Source organism: Oncorhynchus keta, chromosome 19, assembly GCF_023373465.1.
Source record: "Oncorhynchus keta strain PuntledgeMale-10-30-2019 chromosome 19, Oket_V2, whole genome shotgun sequence".
Taxonomy (NCBI): Eukaryota; Metazoa; Chordata; class Actinopteri; order Salmoniformes; family Salmonidae; genus Oncorhynchus; species Oncorhynchus keta.
Window position 1 is genome coordinate 48336331 of NC_068439.1, and position 25196 is coordinate 48361526.

Genomic DNA, 25196 nt, shown 5'->3' on the forward strand with positions numbered 1-25196 from the left:
ACCAGAGTTTAGCCACTTTGTGTTTTGGAAAAAGTTTATACTCATCATGTAGTTCCCATTTCAGTCAATGAAGAGCACAATATCTGCCTTTTGTGTGTCCCTGGTGGGTGTGGGGGTGTTGTCAGGAGAGCTATCTGGGGGCTGACAGGAAGGGGTGCCAGGAGGGGTAGTCTGTTGGGTTGGTGTAGGTCCTGTCTTGTGTGTCCTGCTGGGGTGTCAAGGCTGTATGGTCGGGGTCTGAAGTGGGCTGTTCTGTTGGCTTCTCTCTCCCTCTCTCTCACACACACACACACGCTGCATGGTAATGGTAAAGAATGATATTTTGTGGCCCCTAGGCTATATCAGAGATATATAATTATAATTATATATACTCTTTGTATATATGCAGAGTGAATCAGGGATTGACACTTTCAGAATCGTAGGAATAGGCTACATGAAAGCTCTGGATAAGAGCGTCTGCTAAATGACTTAAATGTAATGTAAATGTAGAGGTACAAATGGTAGAGCAGCCTACAGATTTTTTATGGCAGCCTACTATGGTAGCCTATTGGACCACAGTCCAAAAATAATATAATAATAATAATAATAATATATGCCATTTAGCTGACGCTTTTATCCAAAGCGACTTACAGTCATGTGTGCATACATTCTACGTATGGGTGGTCCCGGGAATCGAACCCACTACCCTGGCGTTACAAGCGCCATGCTCTACCAACTGAGCCACAGAAGGACCACAAAAATAAACATGTAGCTAGTTATAGGCTAAGCAATACGTTTGGTATAGAATTAGCTTTTTATTTGATAAAATTCAGTACAGTTCAGATATTGCATGTTCATAATTCACGTCGAGTTTTGTTCTCTGGCTGCAGTTCAAACCAAACCAAAACAACAGCTGCACATGCTCACGTGCCTGGATTGCAAATTGCAGCCTGTGTACATTTAGCTATCATCTTATTAAGTGACATGTCACATTAGTCTAATTTAACTCCTTAATTAATATTAGTCGAGACCCTTGACCAGTCGCTGAAAAAGTACAAATAAAATGTAAATTAGAACTTTAGCTAGCTAGTACAACAGTAATTGGTTTATACGTTTTTGGATAACTGAAATGCTTTGACAGTACAAACAGCACTAACGTTAGCAAGCTCGTGAGTGGATAACCTAAACATATTGTTTTGCGTGATAGCTTTATTCAACTCTTTCATTTGAACATTTTATCTCTTCTAATATATATATATATATATATATATATATTTGCTGTGTTGCAATTATGTGTGTATTGTGTAATTTTGGTATTTCGGATGCCTTGCCACACTGACAAGCGCTAATAAGAAAACTATGTCAAGATGTTATTATTCCCTCTGAGAAAATGGAAGAAAACACTGATAAGCGCTAGAATTGCAAAGCGGAAGTGGTCCGCGCGAGTGAATTTTGCGTAATGAGTGACAGGAGAACGAACTAAAGAGAAAGAGAAATGGCGCCTCAATGCCATTCTTACTGAGGCAGAGTACAGACGGACAGACAGATTAAACAAGTGAAAATAAACGGACAAATCATGGTGAACACAAGAAAGAACTCTCGGCATAAGCCGAGCAGTCCCTTCATCTCGTCCAGGACCCGGTCTTCTGCCAGAAATCCTTCCAACTCTGAAGAACATGTAAGCCGGGTTATTTTCTTCACTGCCCGGCTAATATAACGTTAGCTATAATATGGCTAACTAGTTAGCCTTGGCCTCAAGCCGGTTCTCAGTGGGGTTTTTTGTTGCCATAAATCCTGCTACACTATTTGACACCAATATAATTGATTTCACGAGTAAATGTGGCTTTGTATGTTTGTCATAAGCACGGACGCCATTATATGAACGAAAGCTTTCAGGTTAACGTTAGCTCCCTAACTGACTGCCAGCTCTAAGTTGCCGGAGTTCCCTTTGTGTTGGACTTGTGTTATTATGCCTACCGACTGCAGGAGATAATTTAGCCTGCTAGCTAGCCTGTTTTAGTGTGTCACTTTACAGACCAAAACAAACTGACACTGCAGTTGGCGTGTTATTGATACGCATGTTGTGTTGTTGACCGTTTGTTATATGCAACGTCAATAAATGACAGACTAGTAGTGCTAGCTATGTAGTTGTGGGGGAAGGGAACCCAATGAACCCCGATGGTTCACAACAGTTGGCTGGCTATCGTCCTCAACTATTTAGCTAACGCTAGCTAGCTAGCTTGAACTTTTGTGTTTGAAAGAAACTTGAAGTGTGAATTCATACGGGATGCTGTTGACTTAATATTCAGGCTTAAATTGTCTGGTAAAGAGATTCATTAACGTTAACGTTTAGTGTTTCTCTAGGATTTGGAGAAATTAATGTTGAGTCACAATAAATATAACAATACTAGTAAGTTAGCTACAAATGTAAACAATATGATTGATGCAAATTAAATGTAGCTAACAAGCTGTTGTGCATACAATTAAACATCGCAACATGAATAGGGACACTTTATTTTGTTACCTACCCTCTTGAGTGCTTTAAATTGAAGCATTTTGTGATTATTTTGCCAGCTATTTTGTCATGAATGTTCATGGAAATATGGAATGAGTTGTAACTTAACAGGTAACGTTAACTTAGTTGTTAGGTGTTCTGCAGTAAGTTGAAACTTTTCGGCACTTAGCAGGTTTGATTTGATACCTGAACAAATGTACCATAAATGTATTTGAAATGGAGGAGATGAGTCTTAGTTAAATTCAGATTTGTATCACTTCTTGCTATTTGCTAACACAAAGCAGGACATACAGTCAGATTTGGAGCAAGCTGATGTAATCAAACGGCTCAGCAGTGATAGCCGTTGATAACAGACATCTATTTAGCGTAACCAGCATATTTTCAATCATCCTTTACATGGCGATACTAGTCATTCTCGACCTGAAAAACACAGGTATCTTCGAAACTCCCATCGCAGGTGGAACGTTTGAAGTTAGAACATGCTCAGTTATTAAATTCAATTTTTGCTCCATGAAATTAATTGACAATGTATACGCCACCACCATAGAGTATATTTGTCTTCTCTCATTGATCAATGAGAGGTGAGTGTCATTCAACGCTAAGCTTGATTTCTGAGTTACACACATGGGGTGGACACCCACCTGTCCCTACTAATGAGAGAAAACAAATATACTTAAAGATGGCGGAGTATTAGGGCTGTCCCCGAATAAAAAAAAGAAAGTCTTTGGTCGTCTGACATGTTTTAATGTGTATTTTTCCATACGTGTTTTTATAAAATCACTAAGCATTGACCTGGTTTGATGCTTATGGTTTGATGCTTATGGTTTGACGCCTCACGAGGGCGCCAGAGATCTAGATATCAGAAGAAAAATACCTTTACCTGCCTGACTCAAATATTCTTCTGCTCCCGCTGGCTGGCCTGGACCCAATTAACTAGTTGATGCAATGTTTCAAGTTTGCTGCAGACAGGCCATGTGTAGCCAATGTGATTTATTGGATATTTATTTTAATCAGGATATTTTCTACCTGCAGGATGTAACCTTTTTATTTGTTGGCTTTATGTAGGCTATTTTTACATAGTTTACCAATAAGTTACTTTTTAGGTTTATCATTTTCATTTGGATATAATGTTGATTACCAACATGAGAATAATTTTGACATATGAAGACGTTATTATAAATGAAACTGTTTCACAAAAATGTGCATATGAAATCCATAGCTGGCACACAGATCGGTTGAAATGGTAAGAAATTGCCATTCAAAAACATGAGAATGGTGGCCGACTCCTCGTAGCCTATTACTGGCAACTTCAGGAGAGTAATGGCAGACTCTGCGAAAGCCAGCTGGCACTAGCGAACTTGCAACATGGTATAACATTTTCTGGGCCCTTAGTTTCCCACCACTGAGATTCAGACAGACGCAGCTGTAGGCAATTTGTGCAATGAATGAGAAGCAGTGCTCGACTTGGGCAGGAGCTCACCGGAGCTGAGCACCTCAGATTTTCAAATGCTTGAGCTCATGTTTCAGTCCAAATCTAGCTCTGCTACTAAGTAGTAATCAGCATTTTTAGACATTTTTCGCTTTCATGCAGAGTGGTTATCCAAAGGGAGAAAGCTGGAAAGACTTAACTTCTTAGGGTATAGGGGGCAGCATTTTCACTTTTGGATAAATTGCGTGCTCAATTTCAACTTCCTGCTACTCATGCCAAGAATATAAGATATGCATATTATTAGTAGATTTGGATATAAAACACTGAAGTATCTAAAACGGTTTGAATCATGTCTGTGAGTAACATAACTTATGTAGTAGGCAAACCCTGAGGACTAACCGTTCAGAGTTATCATTGGCAAACTATTTCTTAGGAACTTGTTTTCAGTTCCTACCGCTTCCACTGGATGTCTTTGGAATTTGGTTGAGGTTATTCATTTGTGCAATGAAGAAGTAGGGCCATTCTGGAAAAGGGTAACGCTGTTGAGAGTTGGCCAAGACTTAAAGTAGTGTTAGTTTCCTCTCGTCCTCTATTGAAAACAACTTTTGAAATATTTTGTAGTGACGTTGCGCATTTTGGAAGCTATTTTTTTTTTTCTGGATCATACGCACCAAATAAATTGACATTTTGGATATATATGGATGAAATTATAATTGAACAAAAGTACCAATTGTGATGTTTATGGGACATATTGGAGTGCCAGCAAAAGAAGCTCGTCAAAGGTAAGGCTTGTTTTATATTTTATTTCTGCGTTTTGTGTAGTGCCTGCAGGGTTGAATTATGCTACCCTCTTTGTTTACTGTTGTGCTATTATCAGATAATAGCTTCTTATGCTTTCGCCGAAAAGCCTTTTAAAAATCTGACATGTTGGCTGGATTCACGAGTGTAGCTTGAATTTGCGTGGGACGCAACAGTGGGACGCAACAGTCCCCTATACTATAAGAAGTTAAAAACTTCTCAGAGATAGGGGTCAGCATTTCTACTTTTTGATAAAAAGCGTGCAAAATTTCAACTTCCTGCTACTCATGCCAGGAATATATTATATGCATATGATTAGTAGGTGTGGATAGAAAACGCTCTGAAGTTTCTAAAACTGGTTCAATCATGTATGTGACTATAACAGAACTTAAGTAGCAGGCAAAACCCCAAGGAAAACTGTTCAGAAAAAAAAAATCCCTCTGACAGTTTCCTGAATTGTCTTTGTCAAGGGAAATTAGATAGCGCCCAGTTTACATTACATTACATTTTACATTTAAGTCATTTAGCAGACGCTCTTATCCAGAGCGACTTACAAATTGGTGCATTCACCTTATTACATCCAGTGGAACAGCCACTTTACAATAGTGCATCTAAATCTTTTAAGGGGGGGGGGGATGAGAAGGATTACTTTATCCTATCCTAGGTATTCCTTAAAGAGGTGGGGTTTCAGGTGTCTCCGGAAGGTGGTGATTGACTCCGCTGTCCTGGCGTCGTGAGGGAGTGTGTTCCACCATTGGGGAGCCAGAGCAGCGAACAGTTTTGACTGGGCTGAGCGGGAACTGTACTTCCTCAGTGGTAGGGAGGCGAGCAGGCCAGAGGTGGATGAACGCAGTGCCCTTGTTTTGGGTGTAGGGCCTGATCAGAGCCTGGAGGTACTGAGGTGCCGTTCCCCTCACAGCTCCGTAGGCAAGCACCATGGTCTTGTAGCGGATGCGAGCTTCAACTGGAAGCCAGTGGAGAGAGCGGAGGAGCGGGGTGACGTGAGAGAACTTGGGAAGGTTGAACACCAGACGGGCTGCGGCGTTCTGGATGAGTTGTAGGGGTTTAATGGCACTGGCAGGGAGCCCAGCCAACAGCGAGTTGCAGTAATCCAGACGGGAGATGACAAGTGCCTGGATTAGGACCTGCGCCGCTTCCTGTGTGAGGCAGGGTCGTACTCTGCGGATGTTGTAGAGCATGAACCTACAGGAACGGGCCACCGCCTTGATGTTAGTTGAGAACGACAGGGTGTTGTCCAGGATCACGCCAAGGTTCTTAGCGCTCTGGGAGGAGGACACAATGGAGTTGTCAACCGTGATGGCGAGATCATGGAACGGGCAGTCCTTCCCGGGAGGAAGAGCAGCTCTGTCTTGCCGAGGTTCAGCTTGAGGTGGTGATCCGTCATCCACACTGATATGTCTGCCAGACATGCAGAGATGCGATTCGCCACCTGGTCATCAGAAGGGGGAAAGGAGAAGATTAATTGTGTGTCGTCTGCATAGCAATGATAGGAGAGACCATGTGAGGTTATGACAGAGCCAAGTGACTTGGTGTATAGCGAGAATAGGAGAGGGCCTAGAACAGAGCCCTGGGGGACACCAGTGGCGAGAGCGCGTGGTGAGGAGACAGATTCTCGCCACGCCACCTGGTAGGAGCGACCTGTCAGGTAGGGCGCAATCCAAGCGTGGGCCGCGCCGGAGATGCCCAACTCGGAGAGGGTGGAGAGGAGGATCTGATGGTTCACAGTATCGAAGGCAGCCGATAGGTCTAGAAGGATGAGAGCAGAGGAGAGAGAGTTAGCTTTAGCAGTGCGGAGCGCCTCCGTGATACAGAGAAGAGCAGTCTCAGTTGAATGACTAGTCTTGAAACCTGACTGATTTGGATCAAGAAGGTCATTCTGAGAGATAGCGGGAGAGCTGACCAAGGACGGCACGTTCAAGAGTTTTGGAGAGAAAAGAAAGAAGGGATACTGGTCTGTAGTTGTTGACATCGGAGGGATCGAGTGTAGGTTTTTTCAGAAGGGGTGCAACTCTCGCTCTCTTGAAGACGGAAGGGACGTAGCCAGTGGTCAGGGATGAGTTGATGAGCGAGGTGAGGTAAGGGAGAAGGTCTCCGGAAATGGTCTGGAGAAGAGAGGAGGGGATAGGGTCGAGCGGGCAGGTTGTTGGGCGGCCGGCCGTCACAAGACGCGAGATTTCATCTGGAGAGAGAGGGAGAAAGAGGTCAGAGCACAGGGTAGGGCAGTGTGAGCAGAACCAGCGGTGTCGTTTGACTTAGCAAACAAGGATCGGATGTCGTCGACCTTCTTTTCAAAATGGTTGACGAAGTCATCTGCAGAGAGGGGGGGGGAGGAGGATTCAGGAGGGAGGAGAAGGTGGCAAAGAGCTTCCTAGGGTTAGAGGCAGATGCTTGGAATTTAGAGTGGTAGAAAGTGGCTTTAGCAGCAGAGACAGAGGAGGAAAATGTAGAGAGGAGGGAGTGAAAGGATGCCAGGTCCGCAGGGAGGCGAGTTTTCCTCCATTTCCGCTCGGCTGCCCGGAGCCCTGTTCTGTGAGCTCGCAATGAGTCGTCGAGCCACGGAGCGGGAGGGGAGGACCGAGCCGGCCTGGAAGATAGGGGACATAGAGAGTCAAAGGATGCAGAAAGGGAGGAGAGGAGGGTTGAGGAGGCAGAATCAGGAGATAGGTTGGAGAAGGTTTGAGCAGAGGGAAGAGATGATAGGATGGAAGAGGAGGCAGAATCAAGGTTGGGAGGGTTGAGGGGCAGTGTGGGAAGTGTTGGATGAGAGCGAGAGGGAAAAGGATACAAGGTAGTGGTCGGAGACTTGGAGGGGAGTTGCAATGAGGTTAGTGGAAGAACAGCATCTAGTAAAGATGAGGTCGAGCGTATTGCCTGCCTTGTGAGTAGGGAGGGAAGGTGAGAGGGTGAGGTCAAAAGAGGAGAGGAGTGGAAAGAAGGAGGCAGAGAGGAATGAGTCAAAGGTAGACGTGGGGAGGTTAAAGTCGCCCAGAACTGTGAGAGGTGAGCCGTCCTCAGGAAAGGAGCTTATCAAGACATCAAGCTCATTGATGAACTCTCCGAGGGGACCTGGAGGGCGATAAATGATAAGGATGTTAAGCTTGAAAGGGCTGGTAACTGTGACAGCATGAAATTCAAAGGAGGCGATAGACAGATGGGTAAGGGAGAAAGAGAGAATGACCACTTGGGAGAGATGAGGATCCCGGTGCCACCACCCCGCTGACCAGAAGCTCTCGGGGTGTGCGAGAACACGTGGGCGGACGAAGAGAGAGCAGTAGGAGTAGCAGTGTTATCTGTGGTGATCCATTTTCCGTCAGTGCCAAGAAGTCGAGGGACTGGAGGAGGCATAGGCTGAGATGAACTCTGCCTTGTTGGCCGCAGATCGGCAGTTCCAGAGGCTACCGGAGACCTGGAACTCCACGTGGGTCGTGCGCGCTGGGACCACCAGATTAGGGTGGCCGCGGCCACGCGGTGTGGAGCGTTTGTATGGTCTGTGCAGAGAGGAGAGAACAGGGATAGACAGACACATAGTTGACAGGCTACAGAAGAGGCTACGCTAATGCAAGGAGATTGGAATGACAAGTGGACTACACGTCTCGAATGTTCAGAAAGTTAAGCTTACGTAGCAAGAATCTTATTGACTAAAATGATTAAAAATGATACAGTACTGCTGAAGTAGGCTGGTTGGCAGGCTGGCTGGCTGCGTTGTTGACACTACACTAATCAAGTCGTTCCGTTGAGTGTAATAGTTTCTACAGTGCTGCTATTCGGGGGCTAGCTGGCTAGCTAGCAGTGTTGATTACGTTACGTTGCATTAAAAGAACGACAATAGCTGGCTAGCTAACCTAGAAAATCGCTCTAGACTACACAATTATCTTTGATACACAGACGGCTATGTAGCTAGCTATGTAGCTAGCTACGATCAAACAAATCAAACCGTTGTGCTGTAATGAAATGAAATGAAAATGTGATACTACCTGTGGATCGAAGCGGAATGCGACCGGGTTGTTGAGTGCGGAAGTTCTATTCAGTAGACGTTGGCTAGCTGTTGGCTAGCTAGCAGTGTCTCCTACGTTAAGGACGACAAATAGCTGCAATAGCATGCAGCATTCACGGTAATATGGCCTCAGCAGAAGTCAGGGCATTCATACTGCTTGCGCTTCACGGCGCAGTGCAGAGCTGTTGTCAAGGAAGTGAGTTTGTGTTTATATAGGATGTACCGCCCCCATCTTCGTCAACTAGTCATGTCAATGCGAAGCCCTCTCATTGTTACAAAATTTGGGAGGCGCATGGCGATGCAGTAGAGTTCGATTTGGCCTCCGCATGCCTTGCCTTATAGCCTCTGACCACAAAGGCAGATCAAGCATAAAATGGCTCTGCAATGGATTAGTTCACTGAGATGGGCGCAAATGCAGTGCCGTCGGAAAGTATTCAGAAAATGAATAAAAAAATAGAACAAAATCCCCAGCAATCTACACACAATAACCCATAATACAATTATGGACAAGCTAGTGAACCTAGTAATATCATCAACCATGTGTAGTTAACTAGTGATAATGCGAAGATTGATAAAACATTTTTTTAAAAGTTTAATGCTAGCTAGCAACTTACCTTGGCTCCTTGCAACCACAAGGTCCTTCTGACGCTGCACTCGCGTAACAGGTGGTCAGCCTGCCATGCAGTTTCCTCGTGGATTGCAATGTAATCAGCGTCCAAAAAGGCAGATTACCGATTTAGTGTTAACTTGAAATCGGCCCTAATTAATCGGTCGATCTCTAATATAAGGTCCCACAGTTGACAGTGCATGTCAGAGCAAAAACCAAGCCATGAGGTCGAAGGCATTGTTTGTAGAGCTCCGAGGCAGGATTGTGTCGAGGCACAGATCTGGGGAAGGGTACCAAAAATGTCTGCAGCATTGAATGTCCCCAAGAACACAGTGGCCTCCATCCATTAAATGGAAGAAGATTGAAACCATCAAGACTCTTCTTAGAGCTTGCCACCTGGCCAAATTGAGCAATCGGGGGAGAAGTTACCCTGATCAGGGAGGTGACCATAAGAACCTTATGGTCACTCTGAAAGAGCTCCAGAGTTCCACTGTTGAGATGGTGGAACCTTCTAGAAGGACAACTGTCTCCGTAGCATTCCACCAATCGGCCCTTCATGGTAGAGTGGGCAGACTTAGAAGCCACTCCTCAGTAAAAGGCACATGACACCCCGCTTGGAGTTTGCCAAAAGGCAACTGTTGTCTATGACCATGAGAAACAAGATTTTCTGGTCTGATGAAACCAAGATGGAACTCTTTGGCCTGAATGCCAAGCATTCTGGAGGAAACCTGGCACCACCCCTACGGTGAAGCATGGGGATGTTTTTCAGTGGCAGGGACTGGGAGACTCGTCAGGATCGAGGGAAAGATGAACAGAGGAAAGTACAGAGCTCCTTGATGAAAACCTGCTCCAGAGCACTCAGGACCTTAGACGGGTGATGGTTCACCTTCCTACAGGACAACGACCCTAAGCACACAGTGAAGACAACCCATGAGTGGCTTTGGGACAAGTAGACAAAATTGCAAATGATTAAATCCTTCCAATAGAAATAAACACAATTTAGTTACAAATAGTTACATCGTATCTGTAAAATGATAGTCTAGAAACGAAAGCTTTGGATGTCTTCCTCTCAGGCCTCCATGTCTTCTCCCTGGACCTCCTCAATGTCCATCTCTTGAATATCAGACTGAGGCCTCATCTTCACGGTCACTTTCCAACCTTGAGGATGGCTCGTTGTCAGGCTCAAAAATCCACATTTTCCCGGATGGCCACCAATTTTTCAACCCTTGTATTGGTCGCCCTGTTGTGTGCTTTGGTATGCGTGTCCAAACAAGGACCAGTTACTCTCTGTGGCGGCTGATGTTGGTGGGATTTGGAGGATGATGGGGAAAGCGCCTCAGATCCACAAAGTCCCTTCCACCAGGTGGCTGATGAGATACCTCCAGGCTCTGATCAGGCCCTACACCCAAACAAGGGCACTGCGTTCATCCACCTCTGGCCTGCTCGCCTCCCTACCACTGAGGAAGTACAGTTCCCGCTCAGCCCAGTCAAAACTGTTCGCTGCTCTGGCTCCCCAATGGTGGAACACACTCCCTCACGACGCCAGGACAGCGGAGTCAATCACCACCTTCCGGAGACACCTGAAACCACACCTCTTTAAGGAATACCTAGGATAGGATAAGTAATCCTTCTCACCCCCCTAAAAGATTTAGATGCACTATTGTAAAGTGGCTGTTCCACTGGATGTCATAAGGTGAATGCACCAATTTGTAAGTCGCTTTGGATAAGAGCGTCTGCTAAATGACTTAAATGTAAATATGTTGGCACGACTGCCATGTTTTTTATTTGATTTTATTTCACCTTTATTTAACCAGGTAGGCTAGTTGAGAACAAGTTCTCATTTGCAACTGCGACCTGGCCAAGATAAAGCATAGCAATTCGACACATACAACAACAGAGTTACACGTGGAATAAATAAACAGTCAATAATACAGAATAACAAAAGAAAACAAATAGTCTATATACAGTGAGTGCAAATGAGGTAAGATAAGGGGGTTAAGGCAATAAATAGGCCATGGTGGCGAAGTAATTACAATATAGCAATTAAAACACTGGAATGGTAATGTGCAAGTAGAGATACTGGGGTGCAAAGGAGCAAGATATAAATAAATAAATACAGTATGGGGATGAGGTAGGTAGATAGATGGGCTGTTTACAGATGGGCTATGTACAGGTGCAGTGATCTGTGAGCTACTCTGACAGCTGGTGCTTAAAGCTAGTGAGGGAGATATTATTCTCCAGCTTCAGAGATTTTTGCAGTTCGTTCCAATCATTGGCAGCAAAGAACTGGAAGGAAAGTTGACCAAATGAAGAATTTGCTTTGGGGGTGACCAGTGAGCTATACCTGCTGGAGCGCGTGCTACGAGTGGTTTTGCTACGAGTGGATATTGCATCTCCATCCTAAAGACCTTGCTTGGAAGTGTACTTCGCCAGACTGCCAAGAACCTTGCCCTCATCCAGGCCAAGGTGGCGAGACATGGTAGTGTTGACACCATAGGCCTTGTTGATCTCTGCACCAGACAGGATGCTCTTGCCAGCATACTTGGGGTCCAACATGTACGCTGCAGCGTGTATGGGCTTCAGGCAGAAGTCTTTGCTTTATGATGTATTTCAGAACTGTGGTTTCCTCTGCTTGAAGCAACCGTGAAGTTGGCAGGGCAGTACGGATTTATTCTCTTACATCTGCAAGCAGAGTCTGAACATCAAACAGGATAGCATTGTCTCCCTCAATCCGTGCAGTGGCTACTGCTATAGGTTTCAGGAGTTTCAGGCTGCTTACCACTCTCTCCCAAAATACCTCATCAGTGCCATGATGTCCTTGAGGAGCAGATTCAATGCGTGAGCAGCACAGCCAATGGGAATGATGTGAGGGTAGGACTCCATGTTTTCAGCATTGTCTGTCACCAGTGCAAATACCTTCTGTGGTCCAAGGTCATTGACTGCCTTCAGCTCATCTGCAATGTAGAGAACGGTGTGTCTGTCGCTTCTGTCTGCTCTTGTAGAATGCTGGTTGAAGGGTGGAGATGTAGTTTATTATTCCTTGCCCACGAACATTTGACCATCAGAGATGATTGCAAGAGTCTGCTTTCTATGATTTGCTTGACCTTCACTTGAACTCTGCTTCCATCAAATGAGTAGATAAAGCATGTCTGGTTGGAGGGGTGTGTGCTGGGTGAAAAACTTTCAGAAATGGGATGAAAACCGAGCTGCACTTTCTAACCTCCTGCCCTGTGAATGACAATATGAGACATATATTTCCCTCAAATTTCACAACACACAAAGAATTGGACCACAAATCAAATTGACAAACTCCCATATCTGTTAGGTGAAGTACCGTGGTGTGCAATCTCAGCAGCAGAATTTGTGAGCCGATGCCACAAGAAAAGGTCAACCAGCGGGTCAGAAACACCAATGTAAATATAACCTATATTTTTCTGTCCATTTATTTCCTCCACCTCATCTGTGCATTCTGCTATCTGGACATTATCCCAACACTGAACATAGCTTATGAAACTTTTAAAAATGGTGTACTACATTTAACTGTTAATATATGATTTAAAAGTGGTTATTCGCTTAACTTTGTTTGGCTGTTGTGGTTTTGTTTAACTTCTCTGGGATATGTGGGACGGTAGCGTCCCACTTGGCCAAAAGCCAGAGAAAATGAAGAGCACCAAATTCAAATAAATTCCAAATTCAAACTTTCATTAAATCACACATGCAATATTGCAAATTAAAGCTACACGTGTTGTGAATCCAGCCAGTCAGATTTCAAAAAGGCTTTTCGGCTAAAGCAAACGATGCTATTATGTGAGCATAGCGCCATAGTAAACAAAAGAGAATTTCAACCCTGCAGTTGCGACACAAAACACAGAAATAAAAATATACATCATGCCTTACCTTTGAGGAGCTTCTTCTGTTGGCACTCCAATATGTCCCATAAACATCACAAATGGTTTTTGTTCGATTAATTTCCTGTTCCATATATATCCAAAACGTGTGTTTGATCCAGAAAAACACCAGTTCCAACTTGCGCATCGTGACTACAAAATATCTCAAAAGTTAACTGTAAACTTTGCCAAAACATTGCAAACTACTTTTGTAATACAAATTGAAGACGGGATGATCTGTGTTCAATACAGGAAGATAACAAACTCAAGCATGCTTTCTGGTCTTGCGCCTCGATCAAACAGTACACACGAAGTGACACTTTTTCAAGATGGCCGTACTTCATTACACAAAGGAATAACCTCTAAAGACTGGTGACATCCAGTGTAAGTGGTAGGAACTGCAAGCAAGTCCCTTAGAAATCTGGATTCCCAATGAAAACTCAATGAAAACAGGGTGACCTCAACAACACACAAACAAAATCAATGGTTTGTCCTCTGGGTTTCGCCTGCTAAATAAGTTGTGTTATACTCAGACATGATTCAAACAGTTTTAGAAACTTCAGATGGTTTTCTATTCAAATATACTAATAATATGTATATCTTATCTTCTGGGGATGACGAGCAGGCAGTTGAAATTCATCCAAAATTCCAAATGCTACCCCCTATCCTAGAGAAGTTAATTTAGCTTTGTTGGTTTTTGTCATTTTGTTTATTTCACTTGCTTTGCCAATGTAAACATGTTTCCCATGCCAACAAAGACACTTTTTAATTGAATTCAGAGAGCGAGGGAAGATTGAGGCGGGGAGAAAGGAGACAGACAGCGAGACTTGACGCACTGACTGAACCATGAAAAACAGGAGTATAAAGCGATGGCATGTCCTTGGTACTTGTATGTCATTCCTTCCTTATTGATAAAACACAATAGCCTGTCTGCTGCCATAGACTACATGGAGACTAGTTTGTCAATCAGCCAGACAAGGAGGGATGTGCATCACACACCAATGACTGAACAGAACGCAGTCCTTAAGTATTGCTCAAAGTATCAATTTATTTATTTAACTTTATTTTGTTATATATATTACACACACCACCCTGCGTCCCACTGCTGGCTTGCGTCTGAAGCTAAGCAGGGCTGTTGTCCTGGCTAAATTACCTATCTGGGCTTCATACCATCAGTCACCTAATCATCCCCAGCTTACAATTGGCTCAATTCACCCCCCTTCAACACTACCAAAGTTTGGGGTCACGTAGAAATGTCCTTGTTTTTTGGTCTATTAAAACATCAAATTGATCTGAAATGCAGTGTAGACATGGTTAATGTTGTAAATGACTATTGTAGCCTGAAACAGATTATATTTTTTTAATTTTACCCCCTTTTCTCCCCAATTTCATAGTATCCAATTACATTTACATTTAAGTCATTTAGCAGACGCTCTTATCCAGAGCGACTTACAATTATTAGTAGTTACTATCTTGTCTCTTGTCTCATCGCTATAACTCCCGTACGGGCTCGGGAGAGACTAAGGTCGAAAGCCATGCGTCCTCTGAAACACAACCCAACCAAGCCGCACTGCTTCTTAACACAGTGCGCATTCAACCCGGAAGCCAACCGCACCAATGTGTCGGAGGAAACACCGTGCACCTGGCAACCTGGTTAGCGTGCACTGCGCCTGGCCCGCCACAGGAGTCTCTAGTGCGCAATGAGACAAGGATATCCCTACCGGCCAAACCCTCCCTAACCCGGACGACGCTAGGCCAATTGTGCGTCTCCCCATGGACCTCGTCAGCCTGTTTTTGTTCTGAGAAATGAAGGCTATTCCATGCGAGAAATTGCCAAGAAACTGAAGATCTCCTACTGGCCAATAAAAATGAAAGTTGGGCAAAAGAACACTAACACTGGACAGAGGAACTCTGCCTGGAAGGCCAGCATCCCGGAGTCGTCTTTTCACTATTGACATTAAGACTGGTGTTTTGTGGGTACGATTTAATGAAACTTGCTGAGTTGTGCACCGGGGCCTCCCACTCTTTCTATTCTGGTTAGAGCCAGTTTGCACTGTTCTGTGAACTGTTTCTTGCCAATTTCTTGCATGGAATAGCCTTCATTTCTCAGAACAAGAATAGACTAACGAGTTTCAGAAGAAAGTTCTGTTTCTGGCCATTTTGAGCCTGTAAACCATGGGTGTCAAACTCTGGCCCGTGGGCCAAATTTGGCCCGCGAGACAATACCAAATTACTACTAGAGCTGGCCCGCCGGTATTATACAGCACATTCACCACTAATACTACGAATCCCATAATGCTCTGCTGTTTTCGCGCGCCAATCAGGACAGGACCCAGAAACGCTCTCTCTACAAGGACCTGGACATGACTCAAAGGAGCCAGAAAGTAGAGGAGATGAAAAGAAGTTTGGTTTCACAACAGAATATGTTTAAAAAAGCCACATCACAAAGTGAGGCTGCTGTAAAGGCTAGTTATATAGTGGCAGCAGAGATCGCAAAATCAGCCCGGCCCTTTAATGAGGGAGAGTTCATGAAAAAGTGCATGATGAAGGTTTGTGACCTCGTATGCCCAGAGAAAAAACAAGCATTTTCAAACGTGAGCCTGAGCAGGAACACAGTAGCTGATCGCACATGTGATCTTGCCACCAATCTGTATGACCAGCTGATGGAAAAGGGAAAAGATTTTGTTGCGTTCTCCCTCGCTGTGGATGAGAGCTGCGACGCATCTGATACTGCTCAGCTGTCAGTCTTCATCCGTGGAGTGGACTCAAATCTGTGTGTTACGGAGGAGCTATTAGGATGCAAATCAATGCATGGCACAACCACAGGAAAGGAAATCTTTGAGGAGGTTTCCAAATGTGTAACTGAAATAAAGCTGCCGTGGGATAAACTCGTTGGATTAACGACAGATGGTGCGCCAGCGATGTGCGGTAAAAAGAGTGGACTGGTGGGCATGGTTCGGGAGAAGATGCGGGAAGAGAACTGTGCAGGTGAGCTAACTGTTTACCACTGCATCATACATCAGGAAGCACTGTGTGCCAAAGCCCTAAAGATGGAACATGTTATGACCACAGTAACACAGGTAGTTAACTTTATAAGAGCCAAAGGTCTAAATCACCGGCAGTTTAAATCTTTTCTGGAGGAGTGTGGTTCGGAATACGAAGACGTGCCGTATCACACAGAGGTGAGATGGCTAAGCAGAGGAAAAGTACTGAACAGATGTTTCGAGCTGCGTGAGGAAATATGTCAATTCCTGGAAACCAAAGGGAAGGATACAGCAGAGCTCCGGGAGCAAAAGTTCCTGTGTGAGCTGGCCTTTTCTCTGTGACATCTCGAGCCATCTCGATGCGCTGAACCTGCAGCTTCAGGGGCGGGGGCGCATCATCACAGACATGTACGCTGCAGTGAGGGCCTTCAAAACTAAACTGTGCCTGTGGGAGAATCAGATGCTGCAAGGAAACCCTTGCCATTTTCCCTGCTGCCAATCCATAAAAGTGCAGATCTCTACCGCCGTGTTCCCATGCCCACAGTTTGCTGAACAACTCAGTGTTCTCGCCGCTGAGTTTAGCCGGCGATTTGCCGACTTCGATGCCCAGAAATGCAAGTTTGAACTGCTTAGTAATCCCTTCGCAGTTGATGTGGAAAATGCACCAACCAACATCCAAATGGAGCTGATTGAAATCCAGTGCAACGACACGCTGAAGTCAAAGTATGATGCTGTGGGCGCCGCACAGTTTCCACGGTTCATCCCTGACACAATGCCTCAGCTCCGCACCCAAGCTGCTCAGATGCTCTCCATGTTCGGCAGCACTTATCTATGCGAGCAACTTTTCTCCTCGATGAAGATGACCAAAACAACTCACAGGAGACGTCTGACTGATGAACATCTTCGCTCGATACTGAGGATTTCTTCAGCTCAGAGCTTGAGCCCAGACATTGATGAACTAGCATCCAAGAAGAGATGCCAGGTATCTGGCTTGGGCACATCAGATTAGACCAGTGTGCAATAATTAACGTTTTCTTTATGCACTTTTTCTTGCTACAAGGCATGGGCTTGAATGGTTGATTTATTATCATTTTATTTGTAAAATTATTAGCCAGTGGAAAAAGTTGATTTTGGTATTTAAATCAGAAGGCTGCAAATAGAAAAGAGGCATACAATTTTTATTTAAATTTTATTTATTTAATAAATGAATGCCATTGTGTTTTTTCATTTGAAATTCGATTTTGCATGTCTCCACTATTAAATTATATATTGTATGGTAATAAGCGATGCTTGTTCCATATTCAATGTTAAAGCAAAACTTGTTTGGGTCCATATTAAAAGGTTAATTTGTTCAATGTTGGCCCGTGACTTTGTTCAGGTTTTACATTTTGGCCCACTGGGTATTTGAGTTTGACACCCCTGCTGTAATCGAATCCACAAATGCTGTTGCTCCAGATAATAAGAAAAGGCGATCAGTATGTACCTGGCTGAAGGAATATATCTATTGTTTACAGGAAACCCATTCAACAATTTTAGATGAAGTTTTGTAGAAAAATAAATGGGGGTGAAATAATATATTTCTCCCACTGGCAAAGAAATTCAAAAGGGGTGATTCTTTTAATTAACAGTAATTTTGATCCAAATGTGTAAATTGTCCAAACAGATAATAAAGGTAGATGGATTATTGTAAATATGTTATTGGACAATAAACCAATATGGCTTATTAACCTATACGGTCTGAATAATTATGATCCAAGCTTCTTTGAAAATGTATATAAGAATGTATCAACTCCACAAGCAACACTAGACTATTGGTATGGTGGGAGATTTTAATACGGTCTTAAATAACTCTATGGACCGGAAAGGAAATCACTCTACAAACTATCACCCTCAGACACTTAAGGAAATCATGAATGTCATGGATATATTAGAATTAGTGGATACATGTAGACTTAAATACCCTGACCAAGTGAGATATACATGGCGGAGGCTTAATCAAGCTAGTCGTCTTGACTACTTTCTTATGCCATTCTCTCTGGTACAAAAATACATTTAAAAAAAAGTGTTGATCCGACCGCATTCTGTCCCCTATCATCACATGATTGGCATATATATTACTCTTACAGAATTTCCACATGGGCGAGGATATTGGAGATTTAGTCAAAGCCTGCTAGATGAAAAATTGTTTAGAACTAGGACAGAAGAATTTACAACAGACTTTTTCAGACATAACACAGGTACAGCAGATCCCCTTATTGTAAAGGACACTTAAGTGTGCCTTTAGAGGCCATGCAATTCAGTAATCATCTATGAAACAAAAGCCATTTTAGATCAAGAGTCCCATATTAATAAAGGAAATTGAAGGACTAACAGTACAGTTGGATAGTAATAACTGTACCACAGAGGCACAGAACAAGTTAGAGGAAAAACAAATGGAACTTATTCAAGAAAGATCCAGTGTGTAATATATTATAAAAATAAAGCTAACTGGATGGAATATGGGGAAAAACGCACAATTATTTTTCAATCTTCAATATAGAAATGCTACTACCCCCCAAAATGTGTTAACTTGTTACAAATGGAGCCACACATGATTCACAGACTGATATTTTGAAAGAAAGTAAAGTACTTTAAGAATATGTTTTCGTTTGTCTCCATCTCCACTAACTGAAATGAATTGTATGGATTTTTTCCTAATAATAATGTAAAATTAACATCTGTACAGAAAGACTCATGTGAATGCCAAATTACAGAGGAGGAACTTCTTGATGCAATTGGGGCCTTTAAGGATGGGAAAACTCCAGGGCTGGATGACATACCAGTGGAAGTATACAAAACTCTTTTTGATATACTCAAAGGACCATTATTAGCATGTTTTAACCACTCCTGTATAAATGGTAAATTATCAGACACGCAACAAGGTCTGATATCATTATTACTGAAAGAGGACCCAGGTGGAATATATAAAGATCCAGTCCATTAAAAAATTGAGACCTCTTACACTTCAATGTTGTGATGCACAAATCCTAGCAAAATGCTTGGCGCATAGAATTAAAGTATTGTCAGATATTATTCATCCTAATCAGACGTGTTTTTTACATGGACAATACATTGGAGATAATACAGTGGGGCAAAAAATTATTTAGTCAGCCACCAATTGTGCAAGTTCTCCCACTTAAAAAGATGAGGCCTGTAATTTATCATAGGTACACTTCAACTATGACAGACAAAATGAGAAAAAAAATCCAGAAAATCACATTTGTAGGATTTTTAATGAATTTATTAGCAAATTATGGTGGAAAATAAGTATTTGGTCAATGACAAAAGTTTATCTCAATACTTATATACCAAAGGGTATATAACAGAGGTCAAACGTTTTCTGTAAGTCTTCACAAGGTTTTCAGACTGTTGCTGGTATTTTGGCCCATTCCTCCATGTAGATCTCCTCTAGAGCAGTGATGTTTTGGGGCTGTTGCTGGGCAACACGGACCTTCCAACTCCCTCCAAAGATTTTCTATGGGGTTGAGATCTGGAGACTGGCTAGGCAACTCCAGGACCTTGAAATGCTTCTTACGAAGCCACTCCTTCGTTGCCAGGGCGGTGTGTTTGGGATCATTGTCATGCTGAAAGACCCAGCCACGTTTAATCTTCAATGCCCTTGCTGATGGAAGGAGGTTTTCGTTGATTTCTTCAAACCAAGCTGCTTACCTATTGCAGATTCAGTCTTCCCAGCCTGGTGCAGGTCTACAATTTTGTTTCTGGTGTCCTTTGACAGCTCTTTGGTCTTGGCCATAGTGGAGTTTGGAGTGTGACTGTTTGTTTGAGGTTGTGGACAGGTGTCTTTTATACTGATAACAAGTTCAAACAGGTGCCATTAATACAGGTAACGAGTGGAGGACAGAGGAGCCTCTTAAAGAAGTTACAGGTTTGTGAGAGCCAGAAATCTTGCTTTTTTTGTAGGTGACCAAATACTTATTTTCCACCATAATTTGCAAATAAATTCATAAAAAAATCCTACAATGTGATTTTCTGGATTTTTTCCCTCATTGTGTCTGTCATAGTTGAAGTGTACCTATGATAAATTACAGGCCTCATCTTTTTAAGTGGGAGAACTTGCACAATTGGTGGCTGACTAAATACTTTTTTGCCCCACTGTACATTTAGTATCGAGGGGAGAGTGTTGGGAAGACTTTTCAAATACTGTGAGGAACTATTATAATTTGAATGGCTCTGAGGTAAAAAAAAAAAAAAAATTGAAATGGCTGAAGCCCAGCGGGGCACTTTCCTGCATTTGACATTTTCATGAAGCAGTCCAAGTACTTCTATGCGTGTTCAGGCGGTTGCGCTAAGGCAACATTAGCAGGACAGAGAAGCCTGACACACGCTCACATTGAGCGAGTTAATGATGGTATAAAATCAATCCCGAAATATTTATCACGAGTGTAGCAGGTTGTGAACTCTGCAAACAATGTTTTGAGAATGAGAACGGTAAATTACTGTAATGGATGCATTAACATAAATTAATGTATCCAAATGATGGGGATTTATGGTAAAATTGCCTGTTTTACAAACTGTAGGCTACAACATGGGGGTTTTAATAGACAGACTAGGCTAACAAAACAATTGCTTATTAGTAAACACTCCTGCTATTAAGAAGTGTATCTACATGATACGTGTTATTCCTCCCTCCCTCTTACCAATTCAATGGCGCTTTATTGGCATGGGAAACACGTTTTATATTGCCAAAGCAAGTGGATTAAACAAAACTGAAAACCAAAGTACAGTAAACATTGCACTCTTAAAGGTTTCAAAAGGATAATGTTTCAAATGTTATCAGCAATGTGCAAATAGTTGTAGTACAAACAGCAGGGGAAGATAAGTAAACAGATAAATATTGGTTGTATTTACTATGTTTGTGCGCCATTGGTTGTCCTGTTTTCATGGCAATGGGTCATACATCTTGCTGCTGTGATTGCACGTTGTGCTAACAGATATGGGAGTTTATCAATGTTTGTTTCCAAATTCATTGTGGGTCTGTGATCTGTGGGGAATAAGTGGTTCTAATATGGTCATACCTTTTGGACGGATGTAAGGAAGTGCAACTTATTTTTCATCTCATTTTGTGGTCAATGGGCACATTGGCAGACTTTCTTCATTTTGGGTTTGTCACAGTGGTCAGGTATTCTGCTACTGTATACTTTCTGTTTAGTGCCAGATAAAGTTCCATTTTGGTCTTTTTTTTTTTTTTTTGGTTGATTCTTTCCAGTGTTTTATAGTTTCTTCATAATTTGGTTGGGTCCAATTGTGTTACTGTCCTGGGGCTCTGTGTTTTGAACGGAGCCCCCAGAACCAGTTGGCTGAGGGGACACTTCTCTAGGTTAATTTCTCTGTAGGTGGAATGTGTGGGCATCTCTCACACGCTCTCCCGTTCTTTTGCGCCCGCTCTCTCTCCCGTTCTTTTGCGCCCGCTCTCTCTCCCGTTCTTTTGCGCCCGCTCTCTCTCCCGTTCTTTTGCGCCCGCTCTCTCTCCCGTTCTTTTGCGCCCGCTCTCTCTCCCGTTCTTTTGCGCCCGCTCTCCAGTCTCCATCTCTCTAACCACTCTCTCTCCTCCCCTTTAGAAGGATCCCAGTAGTGATGTGAGCAGTCCCAGCAGTCCTGGATTGTCCCCTCCCTCGAAGCGAACCCGTAGACAGACCAGCTCCAGCGACACCTCTCCCTCCCCCCAGGCCAAGGGCCAGAGGGTCTCCTGGGGCATGCCCACCTACCGCACCAGGTGAGCAGGCAAAAGAATAATAATAATAATAATATATGCCATTTAGCAGACGCTTTTATCCAAAGCGACTTACAGTCATGTGTGCATACATTCTACGTATGGGTGGTCCCGGGACAGCCTCTTTGACATACAGTTCTGGTTTGAGTTCCTGTACTGGCCGTGTGGACTGGGTTCAGCCCCATCTGTTGACTGTGTCTGAGAATGGGGCAGTCTTTTTGTGCAATGTGTTTTTATATTTACACATCTTAATGTATTTCAGGTTGTCATCTGGCGCCCTGCAAAATGGAAATGGTAACGTCAACGTTTTCATTTGTTATTTTAAGACCATGACCACATTATTTGTGTGTAGGTACAGTATTTGTTGGACTATTAGTTAGATGGGACCTCTTTACCTTTGACCCCTGCAGCCCATAAGGAGGAGGGGGCAGGAGACCACTCTCACATGAATGGCCATGTTGACCGGAAGAGGAGCTGCCGAGTGAGGAAGAGCCAGTTTGAACACCTCAACCAGAGCCTGCTGTTTGACCAGCTCGTCAACAGGTAACACACACACATTTCCCTATAGGAAGACTAGGCCTCAGACCTGGTGGTACCGGGGTGGAGAGGGATGAACTGTAAAACACAAAGCGAAGACATAAGAGGTATGAGGTATGAATCGATACTGATGTGTGCGTTTGGAAATGTATGCACTCGCTCTTATCCAAAGCGACTTACAGTAGTGTCTGCTGAATGACTATAATGTAAATGTATTGTCAGCACGGCGGAGGCAGTTCTTCAGGAGATGGACAACATCAGCAGCATCAGACAGAACAGGGAGGTGGAGAGACTCCGCATGTGGACAGACACTGAGGTGGTAAGTCTGTCAATCAGCCAGTCAATCTGTATCATGCCATATGAAAGTGGGTTGTTAGTAACTATCTCCAGTGGTAGACGTTATGATGGCAAGCCAGCTAGCTAAACGTAGCCTGGCTGACGTGAGGAATTCGAGTTAGGTGTTAGCAAGACTAAGCTAAACGTGCATATCCTCCACTCCTGATCTTCTAGGAAAACATGGACATGTACTCTTGTGTGAAGAGGAGGAAGGCACTGCGCAGGAACACCTTTGGCATGCAGACACACCATAAAGCCATGAGCAAGACAGAATCGGAAGAGGGGACTGAAGGTTTGTCTTAGTTTGGATTGCTTGTAAAGCTACACAGGGACTTGGAGAGACCTGTAGTTTGTTGGTAATGCTTGCGGTTCACAAGATGATAATTTCACATATAACATATCTTGTTTACTAATTAGAATCTCACGGTGAAGAAGAGGATGACGAAGCAGAGGAGGATGATGATGAAAGAGACGAGACCGAGGAGGCTGGAGAGGGGAACGACAGACCGTACAACCTGAGACAACGCAAGACCGTACAGAGATATGAGGCTCCACCTATTGGTAAAGAAAAACAGATTATTGTGTGATTTTTCTGCAACACTAAGGGTGGTTTCCAGATTTTCTATTGAGCGTGCCTTATAGTAAAGGAGTTATCTTAATGTAGGTCTGGGGAACTGGCCCTCTGCCTGAAACATTCCTTTTCCTGCGTAAAACCTTAACCTGATATTGTCTTTGCTTTATGCCTCTTGAGTGCTGCTGCTTTTAACATCTTCTGTCTCACTGAATGTGTTCCAGAGCCCGTCAACAGAAAACAAAACAACCCCTCCCTGTTCGACACCCACAGATCCCCAGCAAGGAGAAGCCATATACGGTGGGTGTTGTTCCCTGCATGAAACATTATTTCATGAGACTGCTTACCTACAGTACATTGACATGGTCTAATATGGAGTGATTTGTCTTTTGTCCTCCTTTCCTCTCCTCTGGTCCAGAGTGAAGAAGCATGCCATCCACAGTAGCGACACTACGTCGTCATCTGACGAGGAGAGATTTGAGAGGAGGAAAAGCAAAAGCATGACCCGGGCCAGGAACAGGTGAATGAATACCTGTGGACTTTGTTATTAGATACAATTTATTAATGGCTTTTGACTAGGTAAAATCACTTTCCATTCACCACTCGTCCTGTATAGCACATTAGCTTCACTGCAAACCCCGGTGATACATGGCAGCCGTTATGCAACTCAAAGCTCACCACACATCGACTCTTATCTTTATCACCTGTATTTGTTACTTGTAAAGGTGTCTGCCTTTGAGCCTGAGAGCAGAGGACCTGGCCAGTGGGGTGCTGAGAGACAGGGCCAAGGTGGGAGCTAGCCTCGCTGATGTGGACCCCATGAATCTGGACACCTCAGTGAAGTTTGACAGCGTAGGAGGGCTCTCCAACCACATCCAGTCTCTGAAGGAGATGGTGGTCTTCCCTCTACTTTACCCAGAGGTCTTCGAAAGGTTCAAGATACAGCCCCCAAGGTAAAGACCAAAGTCACCTGGAAGTGCAGATTAATTCATGTTCAGATATATCAAGCATGCATCCTCTTTTGTTTGCAAAAGACGGATGAGGAAGAACAATTTAGCATTTTTTTGCATCATGGTCACAATGTAGTTCCAAGGTCAAACGGATTGTGTCTGCTTTAAACTTATTTACCTCTCACTCTCTCCTCTCCCAAAGAGGGTGTCTGTTCTACGGCCCACCAGGTACAGGGAAGACCCTTGTAGCGCGGGCTTTGGCCAACGAGTGTAGTCAAGGAGACAAAAAGGTGTCTTTCTTCATGAGGAAGGGAGCCGACTGCCTCAGCAAGTGGGTCGGCGAATCAGAACGACAGCTACGCCTACTTTTTGACCAGGTGAGCATGATTAGGGCTGTTACGGTGACCATGTTACTGCAACACCGGCGGTCATGAGTCATAACCGCAGTCAAATAACACCTGATCGTTTAGTCACGGTAACTAGGCTTCTCCAGCCTCGGATGCTGCTGATTGTCATTAGTAGCCTACCAAACTTGCTTAACTGCCTGGTACTCAGCACTTTATTGTCCCTCTTCACCATTTGCTATTTAAGTCCATAGATGGCATGTATTTTTTTTCCCATGCTCCTGTTCTGGGACAGGTGCATGATAATGATCCATTCTAAATCCAAACTAATTTCACACACATTATTTTAAGAGCTCCCAGGTGGCACAAGCGGTCTAAGGCACTGCATCTCAGTGCTAAAGGTGTCACTACAGACCCTGGTTTCATTCCAGACTGTATCACAACTGGCTGTGATTGGGAGGCCCATAGGGCGGC

At 43.7% G+C, this 25196-nt stretch overlaps 1 protein-coding gene across 4 annotated transcripts in view; it reads left to right on the top strand.

Moving 5' to 3' along the window:
• The first annotated feature begins 1401 nt into the window (after window positions 1–1401).
• LOC118398395 (ATPase family AAA domain-containing protein 2B-like) overlaps window positions 1402–25196 on the top strand; it is a 120590-nt gene continuing 96795 nt past the window's right edge. For 3 of the 4 annotated variants that reach the window (XR_004828623.2, XM_035793682.2, XM_052470701.1), the window contains exons 1-11: window positions 1402–1657; window positions 21833–21987; window positions 22247–22278; window positions 22395–22527; window positions 22744–22840; window positions 23032–23149; window positions 23275–23418; window positions 23653–23728; window positions 23847–23948; window positions 24154–24381; window positions 24581–24755. Coding sequence is in view for 3 of the 4 variants with exons in the window: in XM_035793682.2 (XP_035649575.1) it covers window positions 1556–1657; window positions 21833–21987; window positions 22247–22278; window positions 22395–22527; window positions 22744–22840; window positions 23032–23149; window positions 23275–23418; window positions 23653–23728; window positions 23847–23948; window positions 24154–24381; window positions 24581–24755 (1362 nt within the window). In the remaining variant the exon portion in view is untranslated. The remainder of the gene's footprint in view (window positions 1658–21832; window positions 21988–22246; window positions 22279–22394; window positions 22528–22743; window positions 22841–23031; window positions 23150–23274; window positions 23419–23652; window positions 23729–23846; window positions 23949–24153; window positions 24382–24580; window positions 24756–25196) is intronic. The other variant, XM_035793680.2, reaches the window with a different exon arrangement.